Genomic DNA, 23,296 nt, shown 5'->3' with positions numbered 1-23,296 from the left:
CCAGCCGCCACCTCCTTGTGTAGCTATTCAGACCCCACAGTCGGCAGATGCTGGCTCTCCATTCAGACTGGACAGGTCAGCGCTGCTCCAGCTGTCCCCGAGTCCCGTGGCCCCTGTTCCCTAGGGGAGGGTGTCAGTGCTGCCTGTCAGTGACCAACAGTAGTGAATTCACTGTCACTGGCATCGGGGTAGCCATGAGCACCTGTGTCCCCTCCGCTCTGATGCCTGTACGACCTGCACCCTGCTCCTGGGGCCTGTCCCCTCTGAAGTGTTCCCACATTGTCAGCCTGACCTGCATGACTTCCCCAACATGGCAGCTGTGTGTGCTGTGGTGCCTGAAGCCCAGGGCGCTGCCCACACACCCCTCTCCCATGGGAGACCCACGCGCACTCCTGCCATCTTGTGTTTCTCAAATAGCACTGAGCACCGAGCTCCTCTCTGGCTGCTGCAAGTCTCCAGCACAGCAGCCAGTGTGCTCGGAAAATGGACACTGCCATCCAGGGACGAGCAGGTTCACCTCCTGCCCTCTGCAGTCAGCTCTGCCTGTCCCAGCTTGGGGGGCCCCCCGTCTCTGCCACCTTGGGGCTCTCACATGCCCTCTGCTCCCCCAAATAGTGTGCAAGGAACACTGGCCATGATGGAAACTGTGGCCAAGGACAGGTGTGCGAGCCACCTGAGTGTGCCCGGGGCCAGGTGGGGTCTGGTGTGACTGACACAGACCCCCTCAAATCCCTGAGCTCAAGCCTGGAACGTTCTCCTGCCGGCCCTTTCACGTTCATGAGATGTTGCTCGTGGCTCCATGCAGGGTTGGGGCATGTGCTAGTTCCCCCTTTGGGCCTTGGGGCCTGGGATCCAAGACCTGCCACTTGGTGGGAATTCCAGGATGTTCCCAGGTAAGGTTCCAGAGGCAGAAGGAAGCTCTGCTCTGCGCCCTGGGCACCAGCTGGGCACCGGCTGGGCAAGCTCTCTGTCCCGTGTAGGAGGGTCCCCTGCAACTCCAAGGGCCCGTGGCCCGTGAGGCTGCTGAGGCAGGGCTAAGGTCTGTCTGCATCGACATTTTCCCTCCCGCAGTGTAACACTCTGACAATAAAACGCTAACATTCAGATGCCCAGGCTTGTTTAATGCCAGCTTGCAGGTGGCCTGTTTCCCTGTGCTCTGAAAGTGCGGGCAGGCGGGCAGCTGGAGGAGGGGCCCCTGGAGGGAGCAGGGGCTGAGAGTCCACTGTGGGAGCCCAGGGTCCTTCCAGGGCAGGAGGAGCCGCTCTCTGCAGAAGGAGGCCACAGCAACATCCAGTCCAGTGGAGACACCCCAGTTACCGCGGGGTTCCCTGCCTAAAAGACTGGGCAAAACAAGGAAGGAGCTGTCGGGCCTGGGAGTCTGGGAACATGGGGTGGGGGGTCACCACCAAGGCCTCTCTGGGTGAACTGCCTGGCGACCATCCACAAGCCCATCCCTCACCCTCAGTCAGCTGCTGCAGGGAAGGGAGCGCAGGACGCAAAAGCCCGGCTGGCTGCACAGCTCCGGTTGGTGCTGGGGGAGGGGTCAGGGTGTGACCGCCGGTCTTTGTGACTTGGGGGGCTGGGTGCCGGAGGTCTGTGTGACCCGTGCGCCTAGGGAGATTAACGCGCAGGAGCCGGGCGGGGGCGGCCGGCCACACGCGGGCCTCCCCGGACGCATGGCTCGCGCGGCCCCGCGCCCTGGCCTCCGCCCCCGCGCCCGTCCGGGCCTCGCCTCGGATCTCAGCCCCGGACCCCGGCCCAAGCTTAGCTCAAGTGCCGCCAACTCCGGCCCCGCGGCCACGGCGCGCCGCCACCGGCCTCACCGCTACCCGCGACCTGAACCCCCTGCGCGCCCACGCAGCCCCACGCCCCGGGCCGGCCGCCGCCGTGCGCTCCCCAGGCCGCGCCGCCGACCCTCGGGGACCGTGCACCGCGCGGTGCGGCGGGAGGCCGTCGCCCCGGGCAACCGCAGGACGCTGGGCAGCGCCGCGGGGGGCGGGTGCCAGGAGCGAGCCTCCGGGCCCGCCGGGGGTGAGTCCAGTTCCTGCCTCCGGCACCCCGGCCGGCCCTGCTGCCCCTTGCCCCCCGGTCCTCCAAGATTCCAGACCCCTCTGATGGGAGCCCGATCTGTGACCGCGACCCCACCCCCACTCCAGACCTGATCCTCCACCACAGACCCATCCCATGACCTCAGGACCCTGGACCTGATACCCACCCGCCCCCAACAGCGAACCCTGGCTCCAAACGCGATTTCAATTCTCCACCTCCCCAACCTTGCTCCAGTCGAGACCCCTCTCCCGGCCTTGCTCACTAAGGGTGCCCTCTCCGCCTCCGCAGGGGCCGGGGGTCTGCCGGCCAAGCCGCTGGACAGCAGTATGGAGCCAGGCAAGAGGAGGTCGTCGTCCACCTCACCGGATGGAGACCTGAGGGACGAACACAGTCGGTACCGCTGTGTCGCGCCTCGGCCTGAGGCCGGTCGGGCTGCCCGTCCTAATGGACAGTGCCACCAGCTGAACCCAGAGCACACGGCAGGGGCGGGGCGCGCGCTTTGGCACCTGCGCCTGCCGCGGGCCTTCTCTGCTCAGCTCGCAGCTCAGCCTGTCTGGGTGTCGGCCCCGTGGGGCTCAGGGCTATAGTCTGCCAGCGCCCAGGAGTAGGAGAGCTGGTCCTGGGGACCAGTGTCCTCCAGAGCATAGCACCGTCGCCCCAGCTCCTGGCCCCTCCCCGCGGTGTCTGCTTACACTGTGGCCGGCGGAGGGTCCCGCTGGTAGCCGCTGCTGACTTGGGGGTGGGTCTTGTGGCAATCCTACGGACCTGTAGGCTGCCAGGGCCATCTTAGCAGGGATCTAAAGAAGTTTTCTGGACGTCATGCATCACTTTATTTGCAAAACGCGTTTCCGTCATGTTGTTGAAAACTTTGTTGGTGTTAACTTTTCGCTTTAAGCTCATTTCCTGTGAACTTTGGGAGTGGGTCTGGCTGGCTTTCCTGGCGTCACTTGGGGATTCCTTCTGGGAACTGATTCCCTCCCCCCCGCCAAAAAAGTCCTTTCCTGTCTCAGGTGTTGAAGCGTTTCCTCTGGCTGGGTCTTGATTCTTACGGTTGAGTCTTGAGTAGCTTTCAAGGCTTTTAAAGCTCCACTTCGGGAGACAGCTCCAGCCCTCTCCCAGGGCACACCCCGTTTTCTCAGCACCAGTCACTGAAAAGGTGCCTCACTCGGGTCAGGTGCTGCCCTGCGTGCTGGGATGTTCTCCAGACCGCTTTTTTTTTTTTTTTTTTTTGTAAAGTTGGATTTGTGTGTTGAAAGCCAGAGAGAGGAACAGGGAGAGAGCGAGCGGACTGGTTCCTGCCCTCTGCCCGAGGCCTGTGCCGGGGCCCCAGCAGGACGCTGGCAGCTCAGGGAGGGGCCTACGTGGGGGTCATGCAGTCCCGTGGGCCCTCACCTGCTCAACGGCAGAGTTGGCCTTGCCAACCACCTGCCGTGCGGAACGCCCAGACTGCGAAGACGTCCATTTGGTTTTGGCACTTACAAAGGGCGCAGCAGTTTGTTATGTTTTTGGTTCTGCTTTTTTGCCCCTAGCAGTTATGTATGTTTCCTGAAATCGATCTCACTGATACTCTGGATTTCAGAGAGGAGAGACAGAGAGAAATATCTTCTGTCTGATGGTTCACTCCCCAAGTGACCGCAACGGCTACAATGGCCAGTGCTGAGCCGATCCAAAGCCAGGAGCCAGAAACTTCCTCCAGGTCTGCTACACGGGTGCAGGGTCCCAAGACTCTGGGCCGTCCTCGACTGCTTTCCAGGCCACAAGCAGGGAGCTGGATGGAAAGAGGAGCAGCCGAAATTAGAACTGGCGCCCATATGGGATCTCGGCACATTCAAGGCGAGGACTTGAGCCACTAGGCTACTGCGCTGGGCCTTAATTTCTTCTTCCTTGATAGTGTCTGTTTTAGCTTGAAGAACTCGGGTTAGCATTTCTTTTTCAAAAAGAAGGTTTGTTTATTTGAAAGGCAGATCTGCCTGGGGAGCAGGAGACAGGTCTTCGTGTGCTGGTTCTTCCCCCAGATGGCCACTGTGTGTTTCACCAAGCTGCCTTTGAGTTCATCTGTCACAGCTCACCTGTGTGCTCACTGCTGATGTATTCTGCTTATGCCACATGACACATCTCACTCAGAACAGTTTCCAGCTCAGACGTGTGTGTGAATTTTCCCATATACCTTTTTTGAGGAACCTGGAGCAGTGGTGTAGCAGCTTAAGCCACTGCCTGTACTGGCAGCATCCTATGTGTGCACCAGTTCAAATCCCAGCTGAGCTTCTTCCTGTCCAGATCCCTGCTACTGGCCTGGGAAAGCAGTCGAGGACGGCCCAAGACCTGGGACCCTGCACCTGTGGGGGGGACAAGGAAGGAGCTCCTGGCTCTGGTCTGGTTGCGCACTGGCTGTTGTGGCAGTCATGGGGCGAGTCGCGGGGAGCCAGCGAAGAGATCACTTCCTGTGAGTCTGACTTTAAAGTAAATAGGTAAATTGTTTTTAATGATGACTTTGAATTCTTCATCTGAGACCAGGCAGGTGTCAGCTGCTGTCTGGTTGTTCCTGGCAGCTGAGTATTTTCAGTGGGAGAAGGTGTGGCTTCCTGGAGGCTCAGGACTTGCCAGCAGGGGATGGCAGGGGATGGCATCAGGACACCTAAGGGCTGGGTGTTGTCCTGTATGATACCGACCTGGCAGAGGGTCTGAAGGTAGGCAGTCTGGCGCTCGGTTCACACCTGAGACCACGCCTGACTGCTGAGCCGCTGGGGAGGCAGAGGGGAGGCGGGCCTCTCTCCCCGCTGCCTTCCTCAGCCCGTCTTTGCTTCCACGGCAGAAGGCAGGTATGCTGGCTTCTGTCGGCTTCTGTCGCTGGCTTCCTTAGCTCTGGGGAAGAGGAGTGAGTGGGCACCGTGACCCTGGCTGTGAGAACCAGCCTCCCTCTGCTCTCTGGGTCTTTGTCACCCTCACCCCGTACCATGGTCCATCCCGTGCCCTGGGACGCCGCCCTGTCTGTCGTGCCTGTGCCAGCCGCAACTTTAGTCTTCGAGGGTGGCTTGAGTTCCCTTGGGCCTGGGCATTGTCGTGAATTTCAGAATGCTTCTCGGAATCTCTCATGGGATTCTCACGGTGATCACTGTGCAGGTGCGCCGGCTGGGGATTCACACTCGGCAGCACCGAATGATCTTCCCTGTGAACACTGCTGTCCTCACATCTTGTCAGTGAGGCATCCCAGTTTGCAACACTGCTCCCGCTGGAGAGCTGTCCTTTTCCCAGTTCGTCTGGGTGGCGCTTCCTAACTGTCTCCTGGTTCGAGTGCATCAGCTCCACATACACTGAATGCAGTGACTCTGATAGCTGTAAATTGGTTTGCGTTTCCTCCATCTACAAATCTTTGGAGCAATAACTTTCTTACAGTTCATCAGTCCATTAGTAAACACCAACCGGGAGATATAGAGAAACCTTCATCTTGTCCCCAAACTCAGAAAGTTCCAGATCCCGCTGGCGGAAGCCTGCCTTTCTATAACCTTCGCGGGAATTCCCTTCTGTTCCTTTTTATTTTCGTTGTAGTTGAGAGGTAGGCAGAGATCCTTCCGTCCTCTGGCTCACTCCCCAACACCTGTCCCAGCTGAGCTAGACCAGGCAAAGCCGCGGTTCCTCGTGGGTATCAAGGGGCATGGGAACCTGAGCAGCACTGCTGCTGCCCAGGTGGAGCGGCCCCAAACCCTTTACCAGTGTGCCAGGAAGGGGTGGTGGCATGGGGGTGCCTTTGGTCTTGGCAGGATCATGTGCCTTCCGCCGTGTTCGGGCGACAGGGTGGGCTGGGCTGACAGTCTCAGACACTGGCCAAGTGTGCTTTCCCAGCCCCTTCTGATATGCAGGGTTCCATGTCTACGCATGAGACACACAGGGCTGCATGGCGCCGCTCCCCGGTGTCGTCCTTGGCTGTCAGGCGTGTGATCCCTCTGGGATGTGTCCCGACTGGCTCTAGTTAAGGAGTCTATGTGGAATGTTTGGAAAGGCTGGAGCTTCAGGCACTTAGTTGGTGGCCAAGAAACTGGCTCAGGTGTTGGGTCCTCTGCTGCATGTCTGCCATCAGTCCTCAGCCCTGGCAGGTGGCAAGGACTCCCCCCGTCACCCAGGGGAGGACCAGGGCTAGGCCCCTGGTTTCTAGCTTTAGCCAGAGCCCGAACTTGTCCATGGCAGGCGTTTAGGAATGAGCCAATAGCTAAGACCTGTGTGGAGACCCAAATCAGAGCCCATATGGGCCAGCTGTGGCAGGTAGTAGGTGGTGAGCCAGAGGGTGGAAGACCTAATCATAATGAAGCTAGGTCAAGGCTTAGCCCACTATGCCACTGTGCTGGCCACATTGTGTGTGTACACCTGCCTCGGGGCTCTTGAATAAATAAAACATTTCACAGATTATTTTTTAAAATTTGGAGAGATTGATGTATTTCAGGTGGCATTTTCATTGTGGAATTAATTTATTTTTTAAAATATTTGCTTATTTGAGAAACTGAGGGAGAGAGGCGGACAGGAGACAAGCTCACACCTGCTGGCCACTCCCCAAAGGCGCAGAGGGACAGGGCTGGGGGGAAGCCAGCAGCTGCTCGCTGAACTCCGTGGGTCCTGCAAAGTCAGGCAACCGCTGCGGCTTGCGTGAGCAAGTAGCCCGGCGCTGCCAGGGCCATCTGGCCTACTGCCTTATCTAGCCCTGCAGGCCAGTGGGTGTGAGTCTCCATCCAAGGGTGGGTGGGGAGCCAGAGGCAGGGCCCAAGCCCCCTGGGAACCACCTGACAAGGACCCCGTGGGTCCCAGAGGTACTTGGGGTTGGGTGGAGGTGAGAGCCACACCCCCAGCCAGGCATTGGTGGGTGGGAGGACAGCGAGGTGCAGGTGTGAAGGCTCCGTGGTCAGGGCTGACAGGGGAGCAGCCTGCTCACGTGTTGGTGCTTTGAGACGCCAAGACGCGGGTGGGCTGGGAAGGAACTTGGGGAACAGGCCATGTGAGGTCTGGGAGGGGGGAGAGGGGAGCAGGTGGGCTGGTGTCCCACATAATGGCAGGAATCAGAGGGTGGCAGCCCTGCCGTCCAGACGGGGGCCCTGAAGCTGGAGGGCCGGCAGGGCCTCCCAGGCCTGGGCGACCACTGCTTTCTCCTTCACAGCCTTGAAGCGGGGAATGAGCCAGGACACAACCTCTTCTCCCAGACTGGACAGATTCAAGATAGCCCGGCAGCTGACGGACAGGGCCATCAAGGTGGGGCTCTGGGACACGGGGCAGGGGGCTTTCTGCACACACGGCCGTCGGGATTCGGAGTCACTCAGTTGGCACCATGTGGGCCACCTCCCCTGCAGCCTCTGTGTCAGGCCACATCACCCAGACACGTGTGAGCCAGCGTGCTCCTTTGAGGTGGGCCACACTGCCATGGGCCTGTTCTGCCCAGTGCCCAGGGCCTGTCCCACCAGGGGGCACGGCGATTCTAAGGCAGGGCCTCTGTGTGCCTCCTGTATCCGTGTCTCCTGGAGGTGCTGCTGGGCGCCCTGTGTGCAGAGGGCCTCACTCCGTGGTCTCAGTTACCTGGGTGAGGTGTGGGGCTGGGGCTGCAGCTCTGGAAGACGAGTGCCTGGGCATGATGTTACTGCCTCCACTCAAAGACCTGGGGCGGGGTAGGGGCTCTAAGAAATCCAACTTAGCCCCCCAGGAGACGGACACATCCTTGCCCCTTAACTTCTCCCACGGCACAGCATGTGTGTGAGAGGTGCAAGGAGCACCCACGTGGGAATTACGGGAGCACGTGTGTGAAAGGTAGCAGTGGCAGAGCTGTGAGAGGAGCAGCTTGTGTGAGAGGTATGAGGGCAGCACACGTGACAAGTGCAGGTCCCTCCTCGGAACTGGCCGCCTGCCTGGTGCCCCAGGTGGCACAGGTCTGCATGGTCCACGCACGGGAAGCAGCGCGTGCTTGTGGTGCAGCCCGCTGACCTGCTCCACCCCACCCACTCAGCTGCATGGGTTTCCCTCTCACTTCCTGGGGCAACCAAATGCATATTTCTAGGAAACTTACCTTTTATAAAGAGGAAACCTTAGTGCGAGCACATTGGAGTATGTGAGAGTGTGAGCCCGGGGCTATGTGATGCCTGGACATGCGCGTGTGAGTTCATGGATGTGAGTGGGCATATGAGTAAGTGGGGCGTGTGAGGAGAGTGTAGGCGTGGGCGTGTGAGGAGAGTGTAGGCGTGGGTTGTGTGAGGAGAGTGCAGGCGTGGGTTGTGTGAGGAGAGTGTAGGCGTGGGGCCTGTGAGGAGAGTGTAGGCGTGGGGCGTGTGAGGAGAGTGCAGGCGTGGGGTGTGTGAGGAGAGTGCAGGCGTGGGTTGTGTGAGGAGAGTGCAGGCGTGGGTTGTGTGAGGAGTGTAGGCGTGGGTTGTGTGAGGAGTGCAGGCGTGGGTTGTGTAAGGAGAGTGCAGGCGTGGGGCGTGTGAGGAGAGTGTAGGCATGGGTTGTGTGAGAGTGTAGGCGTGGGTTGTGTGAGGAGAGTGTAGGCGTGGGTTGTGTGAGGAGTGCAGGCGTGGGTTGTGTAAGGAGAGTGCAGGCGTGGGGCGTGTGAGGAGAGTGCAGGCGTGGGTTGTGTGAGGAGAGTGTAGGCGTGGGGCGTGTGAGGAGAGTGTAGGCGTGGGTTGTGTGAGGAGAGTGTAGGCGTGGGTTGTGTGAGGAGAGTGTAGGCGTGGGCGTGTGAGGAGAGTGTAGGCATGGGTTGTGTGAGGAGAGTGCAGGCGTGGGTTGTGTGAGGAGAGTGTAGGCGTGGGGCGTGTGAGGAGAGTGTAGGCGTGGGTTGTGTGAGGAGAGTGTAGGCATGGGTTGTGTGAGGAGAGTGTAGGCGTGGGTGTGTGAGGAGAGTGTAGGCGTGGGTTGTGTGAGGAGTGTAGGCGTGGGTTGTGTGAGGAGAGTGTAGGCATGGGTTGTGTGAGGAGAGTGTAGGCGTGGGTTGTGTGAGGAGAGTGTAGGCGTGGGTTGTGTGAGGAGTGTAGGCGTGGGTTGTGTGAGGAGTGTAGGCGTGGGCGAGTGAGGAGAGTGTAGGCGTGGGCGAGTGAGGAGAGTGTAGGCGTGGGGCGTGTGAGGAGAGTGCAGGCGTGGGTTGTGTGAGGAGAGTGCAGGCGTGGGTTGTGTGAGGAGAGTGTAGGCGTGGGTTGTGTGAGGAGAGTGTAGGCGTGGGCGTGTGAGGAGAGTGTAGGCGTGGGTTGTGTGAGGAGAGTGTAGGCGTGGGTTGTGTGAGGAGTGTAGGCGTGGGTTGTGTGAGGAGAGTGTAGGCGTGGGTGTGTGAGGAGAGTGTAGGCGTGGGTTGTGTGAGGAGTGTAGGCGTGGGTTGTGTGAGGAGTGTAGGCGTGGGTTGTGTGAGGAGAGTGCAGGCGTGGGTTGTGTGAGGAGAGTGCAGGCGTGGGTTGTGTGAGGAGAGTGTAGCCTGAGGGGGCTGCTCTCCTGGCGTCCCTGGTGCCCCTGCTGTGCCTGGGGCCTGAGGGACCCTGCTCTGTTTTCAGGAAAAGAAGATCTTCTCCATCTATGGGCACTACCCGGTGATCCGGGCAGCTCTGCAGAGAAAGGGCTGGGTGGAGAAGAAGTTCCATGTGCCGCCCAAGGCCTCTCCGGGTGCTGAGGACAGCGGGGAAGGAGTCCCTGGTACAGAGTCATGGATGCTATCCTCCAACCTAGCACCCCTCCCCGAGGGCCTCCCACCGGAGTCTGCACCCAGGGCACCCCCCGTGCTCCACCCAGGGACAGGTCCTCCTTCTGGGGTTTCCATCGTCCCCTAGTAACCCAGCCCTGCCCTCTTTGCTGTGCCTAGCCTCGCATTCCCAAGAGTTGTCTGCACCACCTGCATTGGAGGGGCATCCAGGGCTGTGGGGAGGGCACACGCCCGTGCCTGACACGGGGCCTGTGGGGCACCTGCTGCACAGTGTACGCTCCTGGATGAGACTGTGCCCCACATGCGGGCGTGGTCAGCGGCTGAGAGGCCTGACTGATTGCCCACAGAGGCTGCTCACTTGTGCTTGCAGACAGCAAACGTGCTGAGGTGAGAGAAAGCCAGGAGGCCTTGCTGGAGGGGGCAGACAGCATTCACGACATGATGGTAGGTCTGCAGGTGTGCCCACCATGCGTGTCCTGCATGGACCCCTCATGCGGGAGGACGGACACCCTGCGCCACTGCCAGCCTCTGTTGGGCAGCCTCAGGGCCCAGCTGCCCCAAAGGGTGGGCCCAGCAGGTCTGGACTGGATGCCCTAGGCACCGGGGTCTGAGGTCCCTGCCCCTCTATCCTGTTGTGTCCCGGCTGGTAAAGCAGGCCACAGCCTGCCTGGGTCTCTAGACGAGGCTGCTGCCATGGAGCAGCCCCTGCCCGGATGCCCACCTCTTGGGACCCACATTGGCCCTGATGGAAATGGAGGGGCCAGGCCTGGCAACGTTTGACACCAGGGCCTGGCAACCTCTGGGGTTTGTGGTTTGGTTTCTTGGAGAGTTTACGACCTGCTTCACCTGGCAGCCACTCAGGGGCTGCTGCCAAGAGCTTAGGTCAGGCCCATGGTGCCATCCAGGTGGTGGTCTCCAGTGTCCCTGCTCCCTCTCTGCCTTCGTGCAGGGAGATTCCCAGGCCACCCACCAGGCAAGAAAACTAGAACAAACTGGCATGGCTGGGGCACACTGCGTGGGTGGGCAGGGTGCAGGGTGTGCCAGTGCAGACATGTGGGTCGGGTCATCCCTGGGGTGTAGGCACATTTATGTGTGCTATGGGTGAGGGCTGTCCTGGGGTGTGGGTGAGGGCTGTCCCTGGGGTGTGGATGTGAGTGAGAGCTGTCCTGGGGTGTGGGTGAGGGCTGTCCTGGGGTGTGGGTGAAGGCTGTCCTGGGGTGTAGGTGTGGGTGAGGGCTGTCCCTGGGGTGAGGGTGAGGGCTGTCCCTGGGGTGAGGGTGAGGGCTGTCCTGGGGTGTGGGTGAGGCTGAGGGCTGTCCCTGGGGTGTGGGTGAGGGCTGTCCCAGGGTGTGGGTGTGGGTGAGGGCTGTCCTGGGGTGGGTGAAGGCTGTCCACATCTGCATGGCTATGCTTTGGGATCCACACTCACAGTTGCTCCAGACGGAAGCTCCAGTTGCCCCTGATTTCCCTGCCTTGATAGCATCTTTACCATCTGGAGTCCCGTGTCCCCGTCTGTGGTCCCACACCCCCGTTGTCGGGGTCCCCACTGTCTGGGCTCTCACATGCCCGCTGTTGTCTGGGGTTCCCGCTCTCGGGGTCCCTGCCATTTTCTGGGTCCTGCCTGAGTCCGGGTGCTGACAGGGCTCCCCTGCTAGTCCAGGCTGGTGAAGAATGAGACCCCATATCTGCTCTGGACCATCAAGAGGGACGTCATTGACTACCACAGCCTGGCTGGGGACCAGATGCTGAACCACTTTGGGAAGACAGCCTCCTTCACCACCAAGGTGAGCAGAGGCGGGGCAGGCTCCCCGCTGGGCTGCGACTGGAGAGTCCCAGAAGATCACACCTTCCTGGTCCCCTCTGCTGCCACAGCCACACCCACTGCCCACCACTGCCCTGTGCTTGTGGGTGGACGGGGGACCCCAAAACCTCCACCTTAAGCTGAGTCAGAGATGGAGCCAGGAGCACTGTGCCCACCATCCCGCCCTGTACCCTGGGGGTTCCAGGTCCCAGGCTCGGGGCCCCTCTGCAGGCAGCCACATCCACAGGTCAGGTCCAGGGGTGGGGCCCAGTGGGACTCTGCAAGGACTCCTCTGGCACACAGAGCCCTCTGCAGGCAAGGTTGGCATGCCTGCTCTGAGTGCGGGGCTGAGCCAAGGCTCCAGGTCTGGGCTGGCCTCCCTGGGCCTCCTGGGGACCTTCCTCATCCTCACCCTGTCCTGCCTGTCTTACAAGGAGCATACATCTGTGTCTGGGGGTGCCCAGGGCAACAGGGACAGTGATGGCATGAGGCATGGAGCTGGCCAGTAGTGCTGCCTTCCAGGACCCAGACCCCTTTCCCTGGAAGTTAGGGTGCAGGGACTTGGTGTCACATCTCTGGTCATAGCAGTCATACAGTGGACAGAGCCGTGGCCTAGGGCTGTGACGCAGGCCCCAAAGTGTGGCCATACATCTCTGAGGTCCACTGAGCACCTGCAGGTGGAACCAGTGCCCACTGCACTGGTGCCCTCATGTGCAGCCCCTCGCCTTCCTCTGGGCCTGCCACTGCCCCTCCCCGGAGGCAGCCCTAGCCCTGCCTCTGGGCCACACCTGGCTGACGTGCCACTCTCTATGGAGATCGGGCTGTGTTTGAACATGCGGAACCTGCCGTGGTATGTCCAGGCCAACCCCGACTCCTTCTTCCCACGTTGCTATGGCCTCTGCACAGAAAGCGAGAAGCAGGAATTCCTGGGTGAGTGGTCCGGGATGGTGGGCTGGGGCTGGGGAGGGCAGACTGAGGCCTGGCTCTGGGTGCCTGGTCACCGGGTGGCCATACTGGTGGCTGCTCCCCCAGGCCTAAGGAGGACAGATTGGGGATCGGGGCAGGTGGTGGAAGTGGGGCTCTCACAGCCGAGGACACAGGAGCCTGTGCTGGCGGCTGCGTCCCCAGGCCCAGGGAGGACAGACTGGGGATCGGGGCAGGTGGTGGAAGTGGGGCTCTCACAGCCGAGGACACAGGAGCCTGTGCTGGCGGCTGCGTCCCCAGGCCCAGCGCAGGCAGAGGGGCGAGCCCTCGCTGTCCTTTCAGACGACTTCCGGCGCACGGCAGCATCCAGCATCCTGAAGTGGGTGGTCAGCCACCAGAGCTACAGCAGCAGAAGCAAGACCAAGGGCAGGAGGGAGGAGGCCAGGGACAGTGACCAGGGCAGCAGGGAAGGTGCGTGGGGGTGTGCCAGACCTACAGTGGCAGAAGCAAGGGCAGGAGGGAGGAGGCTGGGGACAGGGACCAGGGCAGCAGGGAAGGTGCATGGGGGTGTGCCCACAGCCTGACCAGCCCAACACACCTGGCTCACAGCAAACCCCTTCCTCTCTGTGGGGCCAGAGCTGTAGCCATCCCACTTGTTTGGTTTCTTTAGAAAATATTTTCTGGGTTTTTTTAAAGTTTATTTATTTTTGTTGGAAAGTCAGAGAAGGAGATACAGAAAGAAAGTTCTTTTGCCTGCTGGTTCATTTACCAAGTAGCTGTCACAGCTGGAGTTGAACAGATCTGAAGCCTGAGCCAGAAACTTCTGGGTCTCCCATGCGGGTGCAGGTCCCAAGGCTTTGGGCTGTCCTTGACTGCTTTCCCAGGACACAGACAGGGAGCTGGAAGGGAGGTGGAGCACATGGATATGAACCCACACCCATATGGGATCCCAGCAGGTGCAAGGTGAGGACTTTAGCCACTAGGCTACTGCATCAGGCCTTTCCGGGTCCTGCCTGAGTCTGGGTGCTGACAGGGCTCCCCTGCTAGTCCAGGCTGGTGAAGAATGAGACCCCATATCTGCTCTGGACCATCAAAGACACGTAGCTTTGGGCCCTGCACAATGACCTAGTGGCTAATGTCCTTGCCTGGTTCATATTCCAGCTGCTCCACTTCCCTTCCAGCTCCCTGCCTGTGGCCTGGGAGGGCAGTAAAGAATGGCCCTAGACCTTGGAACCCTACATCCGCGTTGGGGACCCTGAAGAAGCTCCTGGCTCCTGGCTTTGGACTGGCTCAGCTCTGGCTGTTGTGGCCACTTGGGGAGTGAACCCAGTGGATAGAGGATCTTTCTGTCTCTTTTCCTCTCTGTAAATCTAACTTTCCAATAAAAATAAAGAAATCTTTTTAAAAAACACATGTAGCTCTTAAAAAGACATACTTGAAGGTACTTCAAAAGTCTTGTGGGAAAATGGAATTAGGCATTGGTTTGGATGCAAAGCATGCTTTAAATCCGTAATACACATTTCCACAGGGTCATTGGCGACCGCTGCTATAGACAATCTGAATTTATATGACATTTCCATCTCCCCATGAGCCTTTCCAAAATATGTCATAAATACTGCTTAGCGGGCAGCTTGCAGGGGGCCGAGAGGGTGACCCCCAGACCCTGTGGGCCAATGCCCAGTGCCCCAGCACGGTGGAAGCTCCCAGCTGCACCCAGTGTGGGTTCTCATGACCCTGTGTGACCCGTGGGCTCCTCTGGCCCTGCCCACCCCGAGCCCTCCTGTCTCTAGCCTGGCCTTTCCCAGGAAGTGACTGGGTGTGTGACTGCAGGGGACCGGATAGGACATCGGCTGGCACACCCGTGTCCGCTGATCTTGCCTAGGCCCCCTGTGGGGAGCCATTCTTCTGTGGCCAGGCCCTGGCATGTGGAGCCCTCTTAGTCACCGCTGGAACCCCTGTGCCACGGCCAGTCCCTAGGTCTCCTTCCTGTAGTGTCTGAGGTGCCAGTGAGGTTGGCTCGGATGCTCACACAAGGACCTTGGGGGCACCACACGTGCTCAGGAAAGCCCGTGAGCGTCCACAGGGGCAGAGTGTGGGCTGGGCTGGTCCAGGGGCAGCAGGGGTAACCCCAGGGACAGCACACACTGTGGGCCACTGGTGTGGGGCAGTCTGGCCGGAACGCCACTGGGTGTTCAAGGAGTGCAGGGTTTGGGCAGGCCTTGGCCCCACTTACTTCCCTGCCCTCTTCTAGGTGCATGATGGGAGTGTCAGCCTACAGTGGGGAGGGTGCTGATGGAGAAGTCCACCCAGGGACACAGGTCACCTGCTGCTGAGGAGGGGTGTCCTCGGCACCTGGGGCAGGACGAGGTGAGCAGGGCCACTGTGGGACTCCAGGACTGTGCCGGGTTTCAGATGCCGAGAGCGTGAGCGCTGATCCGGAGCTCAGGGGCCTCTCGGGGCAGCTGGTGGACACGGCGTGCCGCGTGTGCCAGGCCTACCTGGGACAGTTAGAGCATGAAGACCTCGACGTGCTGGACACCGCGGAGGAGCTCACCGAGGCCGAGTGGCAGGACCTCACGCGGCAGTACTACTCACTCGTGCAGTAAGCTGGGGACCGAGCTCGGCGGTCAGCCCACAGCACTGGGCTCCCTCCGGGGTCCTGGCACTCTGTGGGGACTGGGGTGCCCATGTGAGTGCTGGGATACCCTGTGTATGCTGGTGTGTGCTGGGGTACCCTGTGTGTGCTGAGGTGCCTGCATGGATACTGGGGTACCCGTGTGACTGTTGAGGCACCTGGGTCTTTGCTGCCTGTTCCCCCTGCCCCACTGCTTTCAGCTGTTTAAAAATACAACATCCCTTTGGGGTGCCCTTGCGGGAATCAGGGTCGCATACCCTCCTAAACGCCATGCACTCCTGTGGTCTCATGGGGAGGGCGGGGCCCGCTGCTCGGCCAGGTCCCCGGCTCAGCCTGCGTGTGTGGCAAGGCCTGCAGAGGTGTGCTGCCTTTCAGGGTCTGGTCGTGTGTCCCCTCTGCTCTGGGGTCTGAGCTGGCTTCCCCTCCTCCCCGAGCCGCCAGCGAGAAGAACCGGCAGGGCGGTGTCTGGGTGTCCCCACAGTGAGCTGCCCCCATCCCCTCTTTTTGTTCCTTCTTTGGGATTTTTTGTGTTTTCCCCTTTTTCCTCTGCATATTATATAAACACTACTATGCACTGACTTATATTATTGGTATCCATATACTACTGTGTATCATTATATACGCCAGCCTCATGTGACTGTTGCATGAGGGCTGAGGAGCGCTGTGCTGCCTTGTGCCAGATCCTGGCTTCTGCTACGTTCTCCAGACTGCCGTATCTCTTCGTGTGCATGCAGCATATTGGCCTGCATTCTGCATTGTCTGTGCATCGTCCTCTATCGACCGGTGCTGCCTGATCCGCTATGCACTCCTGCATATACATGCCCTGCCTCATGTGCCTGTGTGCTCCACACAGCCCTCTGGATGCTGGATGCTGCCCTGTGTTCCTGTGTGCTCCATACACTACTATATCTAGCATGTTGCTGTGCCATGTCTTACGTAAACTGCCCTGCCCCATGTCCTCATGGCACACATCGCCCTGGGTGGGGAAGTGTCCTAAATCAGCTCACAGATAGCAGTGTGACTGCTGACCGTGGACAGGTCTGTGTAGCCGGCACTGCCTCCTCCAGGGACCAGCCCTGCCTCCAGCAGTCTGGCGATGTGCACCCCCACCGGGTCTACACAGGGGGTCCTCACTGTCAGTGGCAGCCTTTCAGAGCTGTGTCCTGGGTGTCCCTCTGCCGGTGGGACGTCCTGACGCGCGGCTGCGCCTGGCCGGGGAGGCTGGCCGCTGCTTTGCAGCCTGCTGTGTTTTCTGGATCTTGCTTTGCAGCGGCGGGGCCTTCATCTCCAACTCCAGGAGTTACTTGTCGCAGTGCCAAGCTCTGCTGAACAGGATCACGTCCGTGAAGCCCCAGACGGAGATCGACGGGCTAAAGAACATCTGGATCATAAAGCCTGCCGCCAAGTCCCGGGGCCGAGGCGAGTCCAGCCCCGGGGACGGGCCAGCGAGGGGGCTGAGGGCCAGGGTCGGCGTGGAGAGCCGTCCATCAGACAGGACCAGGATGCCCGCTTTGTGGCAGCAGGGCTGTGGCCTGGAGGGCCTGTCTCTGGCATCCTTTGTAGTGCCGGGAGCTAGCGCAAAGTCCGGGTCCCCCCCCCGTCCCCCCACCCCCGTCTGAGGGCCTGGCTCTGGTGAGAGTCCCACAGAATTCAGGGCAGGAGGGGGGGTGCCTCCCTGCTGCCTTCCTTTCCTGGCTCCTTCCACCGGCCAGGGCCCCTTCAGGGTCAGCCCTCACTGCCCCCTGGCTCGGCCCCATAGGCCCTGGAAGACCCTGCAGCGCCACCTCACGGCTGCCTGAGGGGGTGCCTGTGGGCGTGTCTGAGGGGTGTCTGTGGGTGTGTGAGGGGTGTGTCTGAGGGGTGTGTCTGGCTGTGTCTGAGAGCGTGCCTGGGTGTGTCCGAGGGCGGGGGCTCAGGAACTGCCTGCAGCCCTCTTCAAAGGGACGCTGCCCCTCCCCCTCTCCGACCTGTATCAGCCCCACCCGACGGCGGCCTGGGCTGCGGCCATGTCCCAGGCCGAGCCAGACGGGCGCTGAGCGCTGGCTTCCGCAGGCATCGCATGCATGGACCGAGTGGAGGAGATCCTGGAGCTGGTGGCCACAGAGCAGCCTCCCACCAAGGACAGCCGGTGGGTGGTCCAGAAGTACATCGAGACACCCCTGCTCATCCACGACACCAAGTTTGACATCCGCCAGTGGTTCCTGGTCACTGACTGGAACCCGCTGACCATCTGGTTCTACAAGGAGAGCTACCTGCGCTTCTCCACACAGCGCTTCTCGCTGGACAACCTGGACAGGTCAGTGCGAGGTGAGCTGACGGGGGCTTCCCGCTCCCACAGGCCTGCAGGTGCTGAGTCCAGACTCAGGCTGAATCAGCCAGGTGTGGGGCACCAGGGTCGGAGGAGCCCCTCATCCCACCAGGCTCCCAGGGCAGACAGGACAGGGCACCCTGGGGATCCTTGAGAAGGCCTCCACCACATACCTGCTTTCCCAGCTGTCACTGGTCAAGCCCAGGGCTGCCCTTCACTGTGCTGGGGCTGCCTCGGGCAGCATGCTCAGATGGGGCTGCCTCGGGCCTTTGCCTAGGAGTCAGTCGGTGCCCAGATCTTGGGAGAGCTGGGGGCTGCTCTCTAGAGACCTTGCTGGGACTCCAGACTAGAGGCTATGGCCCCATCTGGAGTCACACCTGCCCAGGCACACCTGCAGAAACACATGCCAGGCCACACCTGGTGTTTAAGTTTTGAACTCTCCCTATCCACCTGCAAATGTCCTCATCTCTTGAGGCAGCATAATGTCCACACAGAGTCACCGCTCAGGGGCAGGGCTCAGTCCGAGTGCAGGGCAAAGGGCTCAGGGCGCCCAGGGCCAGCGCCCAGTCCGAGTGCAGGGCAAGCAATGGAGACCTTGGTCAGGTGGACGTCCCCTCACCTCCTGCTCAGCTCTCCCTGTGACAATGTCCAGACGCAGTGTCCAGAGACACAGTCTGCCCTAGAGGCTGTGTCCAGTGGGTAGCGGGCAAGGCCTCTCCTACAGCTGCCCTGCACCATGCTGTGATGTCCTTGAAGGGGCAGGGCTGGCCTCACCGCCTCCTTGCCCTGCAGTGCCATCCACTTGTGCAACAACTCCGTCCAGCGGCACCTGCGGAACGACAGCGGTCGCAGCCCCCTGCTGCCCAGCCACAACATGTGGACAAGCTCCAGGTTCCAGGAGTACCTGCAGAAGAAGGGTCGCGGGACCGTGTGGGGCAGCGTCATTTACCCGTCCATGAAGAGGGCCGTCAGCAACGCCATGCGGGTGGCCCAGGACCACGTGGAGGCCCGCAAGAACAGCTTCGAGCTCTACGGCGCTGACTTCATCCTGGGCCGGGATTTCAAGCCCTGGCTCATCGAGATCAACTCCAGCCCCTCCATGCACCCGTCCACACCCGTCACAGCCCTGCTCTGTGCCCAGGTGCAGGAAGACACCATCAAGGTGGTGCTGGACCGCAAGCTGGACCGGAACTGTGACATCGGCAACTTTGAGCTCCTGTGGAAGCAGGTGAGCCCGACCCCTGCTTCCTAGTACGGGACAGAGCCCCAGGCCACCAGGGCTGGGCCGGGAAGAGCTGGTCCTAGCCATGCCCTGAGCCAGGGCACCTGGGCAACCCTGCTCATTCAATCCCAGCGACTTTAGGCTCCAGCCTTCCCCTCTCCGTGTCCCGCCTCCATGGTGGAACTCTGTGGCCTGACGACCCTCAGCTTGGAGCCCACCCTCCTGGGAATCTCAGCCCCGCCCCTCTCCCCAGCCCGCCGTGGAGCTGCCGCCCTTCAGCGGCTCGGACCTGTGCGTGGAGGGCGTTGGCGTGCGCAAGGCCAGGAAGCAGACACTGCCCGTGACCAGCTTCCAGTTCTCCGCCCCGCTACCCTCCTCCCTGGCTGACCCTGCGCGAGGCCTCCCAAGGCCAACGGCGCCACGGGGCCCGCGGCCGAAGGATGAGAAAGTGCCGTGTCCCTTGGCGCTGCCGGGCGCCCCGAGGAGGGGCTGTAGGAAGGCCAGGACGGAGCTTCCCGCCTGCGGCTACCTGCACGTGGACAGCACCGTCCCCCGAGGCACTGCCACTCAGACCCCGGCCCCCCGACACCTGGACCCGCTCCTGGCGCCCACGATGGAGAGCCGGGACATGGCCGAGGGCGCCCTGGGCCGGGCGCCTGGAGTGACAGGTACCCGCGGCGCCTGGGCTGGGGTGGGGGACTTCTGAGCAGTACCAGAGCCAGGAACAAACTGCTGGGCACTTGCGGTCTGTTAAAGGCCAAAAGGATGGGATGGCCAAGCCACGTCTGCACCCAGGGCTTCCCACGTGTCAGGCTCCTGGCCAGTGTGACCCACAGAGTGCGTGATGAACCCAGGGCTTCCCACAGCACCAGGCACCTGGCATGACCCGTCAGGAGGAGACCCAGGCCAGGCTAGGTGCAGTGTCCAGACAGCAGTGTGCCCCACCTCCCCGTACTGGCTGCCATGGAGGACAGAGCTACATGCAGCAGGCGTTCAGTATTTACTGCAGGCACAAATGCCCGCCAGGCTCCATGGCTGCCTCAGCTGGGCACAGCGGCCAGCCCCGCGCCCACTCCCCCTCCACACAGCTCTTCCATCCATGGCACTGTGTTATATTTCCTCTTTCTTTTCTTTTTTTAAGAATCTGATTTGTCTCAAAGGCAGAGACGCAGCATTTCCATCCACTGGTTCACTCCCCATTTGTCTGGGCCGGGCTGAAGCCAGGTCTCCCACCTGGAGGCGGCGACCCAGGGGCCCGAGCCATCACCCAGGGAGCCATCACCGGCTGCCTCCCCAGGGAGCCGGTACACTGCCTGCAGCGGCATCTTCACCATGCCAGAGGTCAGCGTGCCTTCCCCCTCTGCCCAGGACGGGCCTGTGTCCGCCGAGAGAGAGCTGTGTGTGCACTAAGCGTGTCCCATCTTGGGCAGTGCTGCGAGAGGTCTGGGGCTCGGCCTGCAGCTTGCTCACAAAAGATGCCCACAGCCGCCACGTGACCTCCGCACGTGCGTTCCGGGGCTTTCACATCCCATCCCATTCTTTCACATGCCCCACTCTGCAGGACACCCCGTCAGCTCCGCCAAGGGGGTCACCGAGCAGCCCCGCAGTGCAGGCTGGTGCTGCAGTAAGAGCTGCGGGCTCCTGCGGGCTCTGGCGTCCTCTCACTGTGTGCAGGGTGCAGCACGCTCGGGGTCACTCCGCCCTTCCTACTGCGCCTTTGTCAAAGCTCACGTCTCCTTGCTCTGTCATCTTTTAGCCAGGTTTCCTGTCACTGTGAATTAGAGCGGCCCTGGCTGAGTGTTCTCATCTGAAGGCTGGCTGGGGCTGGGAGCTAGAGGCACAGTACCAGTGCGTGCGTTTCCTGCTGCTTGCAAACCTTCTGTGTGTCCTGTTTGTCACAGCTGCACTCTGTGGTCACAGCTCCTGACCCATTTGGCCTCTGGGGTTTTGTTTCATTTGTTGTGGTAAGAGCCTGCAGGCAGTGACCCCCACACCCTGCTGGCCAAGGCCCACTTGTGTCCATCGCCCCTACGGGGAGTCTCATGGCTGTTCCATCCTCTCAGGGGGTGTCACAGTGCATGTACTGGTTAGGGACTTGGGCTGTCACTACACTTCTGGTGCCGTAGCTCGGCCATACAGACCCGTGTAGATCCAGCCGGGTCACAGAGCCCTGTGTGGAGGCCCCAGCTTGTGTTGACCCTGTGTGGATGTCACCAGGTCACCCTGCAGGAACAGCACAGCCCTGAGCCTCCTGCACCTGCCTCTGGCACCTGACGGCTTCATGAGTCTCAGCCCACACACCATGCTACACGAGACTGCCCGTCCCCCGTGCCTCGCAGATGTGTGGTTCCAGGAGGCAAGGATCACACTGTACCCACTGCACGTCCACTGTGCTGGGTGTAGCGGGCAGGAGGCATCGCGCTCAGCTGCCCCCACATGTACGGGCACTGCCTCGTCTGCGTGGGCCATGTAAAGCTTGGGAAGGCTGTCACGGACGCTGGCCTCCGGCGAGGGGTCACAGCCCAGCCTGTGGTCAGCCACGTGAAGGCCACGTGGCTCTGTTGTGCACATCTCTGGGTGGGACTTGTGATCAGAGCATTTTGGTGAATTGTTTTCAGTGTTTTTTAAAGATTTATTTATTTGGAAGGCAGAGTTACAGAAAAGATAGGAAGAAGGCGAGACCTTCCATCTGCTGGTTCATCCCACAGATGGCTGCAACAGCCGGGCTGGGCCAGGCCGGACGGCTTGCGGGTGCAGGATCCCAGGCGCTTGGGCCGTCCCTGGCTGCTTTCCCAGGCCATCAGCAGAGAGCTGGATGGGAAGGGGAGCAGCCGGGCCTGGCCAGCGCCCACGAGATGCCAGCACCTCAGAAGGTGGCTTTATAGTAGTGCCACACACCAGCCCTGCAGTCTGTCCTTCCGTGGTTATTTCATGGGGCCCCTCCCACTCCCAACTGGATGCTGCTTGTTCCGCCACTTCGACCAGTCCCTCAGCAAAGCTCCTCGTGTCTGGATGGCCCCAGTGGGCCTGGCCTGGGCAGTGCGAGGCGGGCTCTGCACAGTCACGCGGGTCCAGGTGAGCAGGTCCTGGGGTGTGGCCTCAGGTGTGGGGTCTGCACAGTCACGCAGGTCCAGGTGAGCAGGTCCTAGGGTGTGGCCTCAGGTGTGGGCTCTGCACAGTCACGCGGGTCCAGGTGAGCAGGTCCTGGGGTGTGGCCTCAGGTGTGGGGTCTGCACAGTCACACGGGTCCAGGTGAGCAGGTTCTGTGGTGTGGCCTCAAGCGGGGTCTGCAGTCTCAGGTCTCTTTCTCCCCGCAGGGTCGCCAAGCAACATGCCCACGCCGTGCCTCGTGTGCCAGGGGTGCCTGCCCCCTGTGCAGGCCTGCAAGCGCTGCCGCTCATTCCGCGCGTCCATCCTACAAGGCACCTGCTTTGTGCCACTGCCTGATGCCCGGGCAGGGCCGTGCGCGCTATAGCGGTGTGAGAAACCCGCACACAGTGGGACCTGCTGCACAGGACTGCCCCCCATGCTGCCAGTCTCCCGTTCCTCTGCCTCCCCTGCCCCCTGCAGATCTCCGGGAGCGCGCTAATTCACTCATTTCTTACCCAAGTCTGTGCGGCTCTGGGTCCTCCGCCCCAGCCCCCAGTGTTTCCTACCAGCCAGGTGTCCAGCCAGGAGGGGGTGTCTGCCCTGGGTTACACCCCACTTTGTCAGTGTGTGGAGTGGGCCAGGCAGGTCCCCCCATGGAGCCCAGGTCACCTGCCTGAGTCACCTGTGTCACTGTTCCGGTGTGTAGGGCTGGCTGAGGCCTGAGCCTAGTGCAGCTGCGTCGGGGAGGGGTCCTGTAGCAGAGCCCCCACCAGTGGTTTGGGGGATGTGCAGAAGAGGAGGGGTCTGCCTGCCGAGGCCTGCGGAGTCTGAAGCCATTCCAGTGGGGCCCGTCCAGGCCACTGCGGGCAGGACTGAAACTCAATACATGGTGGCAAGCTGATTCCTGAGCTGACAGTTCTGTGTGGGCACTGGGGAGAGGAGGCTCTCCCAGCCACCCTGTCCTCCCTGGGCAGCAGTGCCAAGCTCCGGACTCTCAGACCCCAGGTCTGTGAGCTGAGCGAGCCACTGCTCGTGCCCCAGGTCTGCGCAATGCTGCCTGGCAGGCTGGCATCAGGGGCCAGTAACCACCTCTCTCTGGCCTTTAAGGTCAACGCTGCCCCCACGCCTTCAGCCCTGACCGACCCATGGTCTGGGACACCTGAGGCCCACACAGAGGCCACACTGGGACCCCAGCAGTCCACTGGGATGAAGGGAAGCCACCAGAGCATGCGGCCATGCTGCCACCTGGCGGCCAAGCTGGTGCCCTGCTCGCTCACGTCTCCCTCAGGAAGGCCACCCCTGCCTGCTCCAGGGGAGCCACCGCGGGAAGGGCGCGCTCCCGCGTCCACCTGCCTTGTGCATCCGCTCAGGTGTGCACAGCCATGGCCTGGACACACCGGCCGCACCTCTGCCCTCCACAGCTCAGGCCCAGGCCTGCAGATCCTGGCCAGGTGGAACGGCTCCAGCACAGGCCAAATGAGAGCACCGGGCGCGGGCAAACATGGGATCCCTGGGGCCCCAAGCACCGGAGCCTCCACTCCTGGACCTACCAGGACCCTGTCAGCCTTAGCCAGTGTGCGGAGGGGAAGGAGGCTCCGAGGTGGTGGGGCGGTCAG

The 23,296-nt window shown here is 61.3% G+C and overlaps 1 protein-coding gene across 1 annotated transcript; it reads left to right on the top strand.

The window, feature by feature from the left end:
- Nucleotides 1-2,375: 2,375 nt before the first annotated feature.
- TTLL8 (tubulin tyrosine ligase like 8) lies at nucleotides 2,376-22,065 on the top strand. Its single transcript, XM_040988391.1, has 13 exons — nucleotides 2,376-2,439; nucleotides 7,190-7,281; nucleotides 9,555-9,693; nucleotides 10,071-10,144; nucleotides 11,356-11,484; nucleotides 12,317-12,431; nucleotides 12,768-12,896; nucleotides 14,838-15,027; nucleotides 16,331-16,479; nucleotides 17,113-17,356; nucleotides 18,161-18,596; nucleotides 18,844-19,258; nucleotides 21,908-22,065. Exons 1-13 carry the CDS (start codon nucleotides 2,376-2,378, stop codon nucleotides 22,063-22,065), a joined length of 2,334 nt encoding a protein of 777 aa, XP_040844325.1.
- Nucleotides 22,066-23,296: the final 1,231 nt, after the last annotated feature.

The sequence above is a fragment of the Ochotona curzoniae genome, unplaced genomic scaffold (genome assembly GCF_017591425.1).
Source record: "Ochotona curzoniae isolate NIBS_2020 unplaced genomic scaffold, NIBS_Ocur_1.0 contig_1014, whole genome shotgun sequence".
In the NCBI taxonomy this organism is placed as follows: Eukaryota; Metazoa; Chordata; class Mammalia; order Lagomorpha; family Ochotonidae; genus Ochotona; species Ochotona curzoniae.
Note: the sequence above shows the minus strand (reverse complement) of the source record. Positions and strands in the feature narration are given on the sequence as shown.